Source organism: Pelophylax lessonae (assembly GCF_965119305.1).
Source record: "Pelophylax lessonae genome assembly, chromosome: 2".
Classification (NCBI taxonomy): Eukaryota; Metazoa; Chordata; class Amphibia; order Anura; family Ranidae; genus Pelophylax; species Pelophylax lessonae.
The window spans coordinates 120,089,831-120,095,830 of record NC_138769.1 but is presented as its reverse complement, the minus strand read 5'-3'; the positions used below and the strand labels follow the sequence as shown (position 1 = coordinate 120,095,830).

General features: G+C 47.7%; 2 protein-coding genes across 3 annotated transcripts in view; one reads left to right on the top strand and one right to left on the bottom strand.

Moving 5' to 3' along the window:
• The window catches only part of GOSR1 (golgi SNAP receptor complex member 1), a 235,878-nt gene that overhangs the window by 20,938 nt on the left and 208,940 nt on the right, over nucleotides 1-6,000 (top strand). The window contains exon 2 of one of the 2 annotated variants that reach the window (XM_082244947.1): nucleotides 338-452. In XM_082244947.1, the coding sequence (XP_082101073.1) occupies nucleotides 338-452 (115 nt within the window). Of the gene's footprint in view, nucleotides 1-337; nucleotides 459-6,000 lie in introns of both variants that reach the window. The other variant, XM_082244946.1, reaches the window with a different exon arrangement.
• TMIGD1 (transmembrane and immunoglobulin domain containing 1) overlaps nucleotides 1-6,000 on the bottom strand; it is a 532,600-nt gene that overhangs the window by 511,986 nt on the left and 14,614 nt on the right. The window lies entirely within an intron of this gene.

Below are 6,000 nucleotides of genomic sequence, written 5' to 3'. Positions count from 1 at the left end.
CATTAAGGTTTCTGTACCATACTAGATTGCTAAAACATGGTTAAAAACACGGTAACGGCTACATTGTGTAAAGAAAATTAGTGAACCACTTAAAGCAGTAATAGGCTTATTTCCTTTACACACTGTCGGTGTTCCCATTCTGGATGGAGGAGCTGGCTGGATCAATAGTTGAAAATAAAAGAAAAAAACCTAAAAAGTAAAATAATGCAGCTATCACATCTAAGGATTTCACAAGCTGGAATATAATACATTTGTTTTGGGGTTTAATGTTACTGTGTTACAGTCAAGGAAACAGTTTAGTCCATTAATATGTAATTTATGTTGTTTTTCTCAACAGATCTGAGAAAGCAGGCCAGACAACTGGAGAATGAGCTCGACCTCAAATTAGTTTCTTTTAGCAAACTTTGCACAAGCTACAGCCACAGCAACTCCAGAGAGGGAAGACGCGACAGGTATAGGTACTAGTCACTTTTTTTTTTTTCTTTTGTTATTTCTCTGGGTTTTTTTTTTTTTTTTACCAGTGTCAGAAAGCTAAATACTGCCTGTATTTTCTTTTAGCTCAAAGTAATTTAGCATACCTCAATATTTGGTGTCCTTCAATATAAAGCGCTTTACTGTTAAGAATATAAATGATTTACTTCCTAGCCTCTTTTTTTTTTTTTTCTGACTCTGATCAGATTTTATCACCTCTGCATGTTTTATCGTGTTGGCACTAGACATATGCCGGTTTTCGGTAATTCGATATATCGCGGTATTGCATAGCCACGGTATTGTTATTGTGGCATTTTTAAAATACCGAGTTTATCTGTCAAGTCTGCCTGACTTGTGAATTGATACATTTCAGTGAGCTGGATGACTCATTCACTCACACAGCTAACACCTTTCAGCATTAAGTCTCCTAACTATAAACAAAAATGATTACATTTGTATCTTTTCCTTCCCTCTGCCAGGGAGAAAGGAAGTTTAACCTCTTAAAGACTGGATCTTTTTATGACACTTGTTGCTTGCAAGTTAAAATCAGTTTTTTTTTTTGCTAGAAAAGTACTTAGAACCCCCAAACATTTTATATATTTTTTTAGCAGAGACCCTACAGAATAAAATGGCGATTGTTGTAATATTTTATGTCACACTGTATTTGCGCAGCAGTCTTTCAAACGCAATGATTAGACTTTAATGAATAAAAAAAAAAAAAAAAACGTAACAGTAAAGTTATCCCAATTTTTTTTTTTTTTTGTTACACAGAGAATCGTGAGAGAATCGTGATCTTTATTCCAAGCTAAAAAATCGTGATTCTCATTTTGGCCAGAATCGTGCAGCTCTAATAAATATATATATACACACACACGCATAGCAGCCCACATTACATTATTATATAGCCATCAAGCAGTGTCTACAAAAAATGCAGAAAGCTTGCCAGAGCAGGAACTGCAGGTTAGTCGCATGGTGCAAAAGCAGGATGGATTTCAAGGCCACTGAATTTTAAAAAAAATGCTGCATGCACCTTTTTTCTGCGGAAAATGAGGGCATAGCAGCCCGTTCAAATCAATGGGCTGCTATGCCTGTGCAAATGTGGGCCGCCAACCCGCATACATGTGAACCACCAACCCGCATACATGTGAACCAGGCCTAAAGCAATAGTAAAGTCATTTATAAACAACACCTCCTTCAGGTTTAACCACTTCTTGACCACAAGGATTTGCCCTCTTAATGACCAGGCCATCGGATCGGAGCCCGAGCGCCAGGACCAGTTATCACCAGTTAGGCCAGACACTGCTTGATGACCTATTTTAGGCCTGGTTCACAGAGTCTGTACTAACTGACTATATAATAATGTGCATAAGTGAACCAAAGCCCCTAAATTCAGCAATGAAATTGAAGTGAGGTGGAAATTTAATAATTTAAATTTAATAATAGAATACCGTGATAATACCGTATACCGTGGCAAAACCTTAATCAATTAATCGCAGCATGAAAATCTGATACCGTCACAAGCCTAGTTGGCACCTGTAGGTAGACCTATCTTGGAGTTGATGGAATTTCTGTAATTTCTTTCTAAAAAAGCTATTTTTCGCTTTCGTTCACTGACAGACACAGCTTCTATTCTTCAGACCATTGGGCTTATGCTCTTGCTCTCTAGGAGTAGGACTAGGCGAAAACTAGAGGGTATACCATCACTTCCTGCTGTAGGACACCAGTTTTTGTCTGCCTAGTCAGGAGTAAGGACCTGGCTCTCATCTGGGATCTGCGGTCCTGGCATTTTTTCCTATTTAAATGGAATTTTTTTACATTTTTTTGTAATTTTTGTTCCTGTGTGAACTACAATCAACTTCCTGGATGAACTACAGTCAACTGCTGGACTTGGCGACACACTTGATATTCTAGATCAGTGGTTCTCAACCTTCCTAATGCCGAGACCCTTTTATACAGTTCCTCATGTTGTGGTGACCCCAACCATAAAATTATTTTTGGTACTACTTCATAACTGTAATTTTGCTACTGTTATGAATTGTAATGTAAATATCTGATATGCAGAATGTATTTTCATTGTTACAGATTGATGCAGGGGCTGCGGGCATGGTACAGGAGATGCAGGGGCTTCGGCATGATGCAAGGGCCACGGGCATGGTGCAGGGGATGCAGGGGCCGCAGGCATGGTGCAGGGGATGCAGGGGCCGCGGGCATGGTGCAGGGGATGCAGGGGCCGCGGGCATGGTGCAGGGGATGCAGGGGCCGCGGGCATGGTGCAGGAGATGCAGGGGCCGCGGGCATGGTGCAGGAGATGCAGGGGCTGCGGGCATGGTGCAGGAGATGCAGGGGCTGCGGGCATGGTGCCGGAGATGCAGGGGCTGCGGGCATGGTGCCGGAGATGCAGGGGCTGCTGGCATGGTGTAGGAGATGCAGGGCTGCGGGCATGGCACATGCAGAGCTGTGGGCAGGGTACAGGAGATTCTCCTGTACCATGCCCACAGCACTGCATCTCCTGAGGAGATAAAGGAGGCTGCGGAGGGGTCTCACTTACTGTTTGGTGAGGCGCCTTGCATTTAAAAATGGCGCCACTGCGCATGTGCTGTCTGCCCGAGAATAGCTGAGCGTGTACGGGCTTTCCCGAGCGGCAGCGGCGCATGCGCAGTGTACCTGTCGGGCCAGCCGCGGCCATTTTCATTTTTTACAGGTGCCGCGGTGTGTTCCCTGCCTAAGACCATCGGAAATATGTGTCTTACGATGGTCTTGGGCGACCCCCAGTGAAAGCGTCGTTCGACCCCCGAAGGGGTCGTGACCCACAGGTTGAGAACCGCTGTTCTGATCCTTGCAGTCTTCCCAGTCTGGCCTGCGAGCATGACCCAACTATTAGCATTGCGCTAGGTTGGCTGCGACACTGGACGGGGGCTGACCGGCGAGTGAAACACCTTGCGATGTTGCATAACCCTGGTCACGACATTAGTCGCGACCAAGGTCGCAGCGTACCTCAGGCTGCAGCACCCCCATTCCAAGATGTTACGTTGGACTGCTGGGAGTGGCGCCCACCTGGTGACTGTGGAATGGTGAGTAGTGTCCCCCCTCCTTTCCTGCGGAATTGCTGGGGTGGTCATGGGCCCCTCCTGGGGATGGTAGGCTCCTTCTGTGTCCTTTCCTCCCCCTTTTTGTTTCCCTCTTCTCCTTTGCGGGGTTCTCCCTTAATTTTGTGCCCTCACCTGTCCCCAATCCCCCCCGGCCCCTTTTTGAGGGCATGGGTGAAATTGGGTAGGGGGGCTGCATTGTGCTGGGCTGGAGAAACGGTGGGTGCTGCCGCTGTCGGCCCTCTGTAGGGGGTGTCTGTACCTGGGTGCTGCGGGGGGTCCTCTCCTGGGGTCTGTGAAATTTTCCCTGGGGTCCAGGGTCCCGGGTCCCATGCAGCGCTGGGTGGTGCCGCCATTTTGCCGTGGTCTCTGTATTCCCAGCTTTGGTGGCCATGTTTGTGTAGTCCAGCGGCCATGTTTTTGGTTTCCCCATAAACAGTTTCATTGGTGGCCATTTTCTTGTAGTCGGATGCAGTGCTGAGCTGTGGGGGCCTCTATTGTCAGGTCAGCGTTTCCTCTTCCTGCAGTGTGGCAGACCGTTTTTGACGCTCTCCAGATAGGGTGGTGAGTCTCTGGGGGTATATATTCCTTCCTCTTCTGTATATAATGCAGCGAGTGCGCTGATTTTTTTGGTGTCCCAGCGGTGTACAGGGGGGAGGGCCATGGAGCATGTTTCCCCACCCGATCCACTCCTGGAAGCTGCGGGACCCTCTTGGTCTCAGTCTGCCCTGGCAGCCATGACGGCAGCTCTGCAGTCGCTAGTAGCCAAAGTAGATCTGGCCCTTCAAAGGAGACCTGGCAAGAAGCGCCTCCCGCCTTCACCTGTATCCTCTGCTTCCTCTGATTTTGAGGTGGATTTGGCCGCCGCAGGCGAGAGTCAGCGCACTGGGTCTGCATCCACGCACGCTGAGCGCTCTAATAGTGAGGATGAGTCGTCATCCTCTGCAGCTGCACATGAAAAAGCACTGGTGGAAGCCCTGATTGTATCAGTGCGGGAAACTTTAAAGTTGGAGGACTCAGCTGCTGCTGAGTCGGCTACGCTGGTGCAATTTGGCACCCGCAAATCAAAGGTGAACAAGGTATTTCCCTTTCCTGCCCATTTTGACGAGATTGTCACTAATCAGTGGGGTTCCACGAAACGCATGCTTGGTATACCTAAGCGTTTTGCTAGAAGATAGCCCTTTGAGGAATCTCTTCTAAAGAAACTAACGGTTCCACCGTCAGCGAACTCTCAGGTTTCCAGGCTAAATAAGGCCACACTTTTGCCAGTGGAGGATTCCCCCTCTTTTAAGGACCCCATGGACAAAAGAGCTGAGGCTCTGGTCCGGTACCTCTTCACCGTGGCTGGTTCCATTTTGAGACCGGTGTTTGCTATCACCTTGGTATCCCACACCTTAACGGAATGGGCTAAGATTTTGTGCCAGGATCTGGAGGGGATTCAACACTTTTCTGAGCTGGCGGACCTGGCTGATCAGTTAATCCAAGGGTTACAGTATATTTGTGAAGCATTCCTGGATGCGGCCCCTTGGTAGGCAGGGTTTCTGTAACGGACATGATCCTTCGCCGCATGATCTGGTTGAAGTATTGGTCGGCGGACTGGTTGGACGAAAAGGTGCTGACTGATCTTCCTTTTGTAGGTTACCGTTTGTTTGTTCGATGCCTCTATAGAAGAGATCATTAAGGGTCTAACGGGAGATAAGAGTACTTTTACTTCCACAGGTTACGAAGGGCATGGAACCTCGCCGTAAGCGGAGTCCCTTTTTTTTCGGCTCACAAGCGTCCTTTTCGTCCGTCTTGTTCGCAGGAAAAGGGTTTGAGATCCACCCGTAACTTTGCGGAAGGCTCCAGGAGACCCTGGAATGGTAAGTCCAAAGCTGGCATTTCTGGTTCCGCAGGCAAGCCTTCCTCAGCCTGAAGGAGCACCCTCACCCGTGTCTTATGTGGGGGGACGTCTTGTTTCTTTCCGGATCCGTGGATCTTGCTCATTCAGGACAAATGGGTCCACTAACTGATTTGGTTCGTTTACAAGATCGAATTTCGTTCCTTGCCCCAGGCAAGGTTCTTTCCTTCCAACTTACGCCTGTCTCCAGAGCAGCTACTGGGCCTCTACAGAGCAGTGCAGGACCTGTTAGCCCAAGGAGTTATTGTGCCGGTTCCAGAGTTGGAATGTTTCTAAGGTTTTTATTCAAATCTGTTTTCAGATCCCAGGAAGGAAGGCAAGGTTCGTCCGATCTTGGATCTCAAGGCTCTGAACCGCTTTGTGCGGGTTCACAAATTTGGGATGGAGTCCATCCGCACAGTAGTAGCTTTCCTTCATCAAAGAGATCTGCTGGCTTCTATCGATCTCAAGGACACTTTCATATTCCAATATATGTTGGGCATCAGCGTTTTCTTAGTTTTGCTGTGGGGCGAGGAGCACTTTCAATTCGTGGCGTCAATTCGC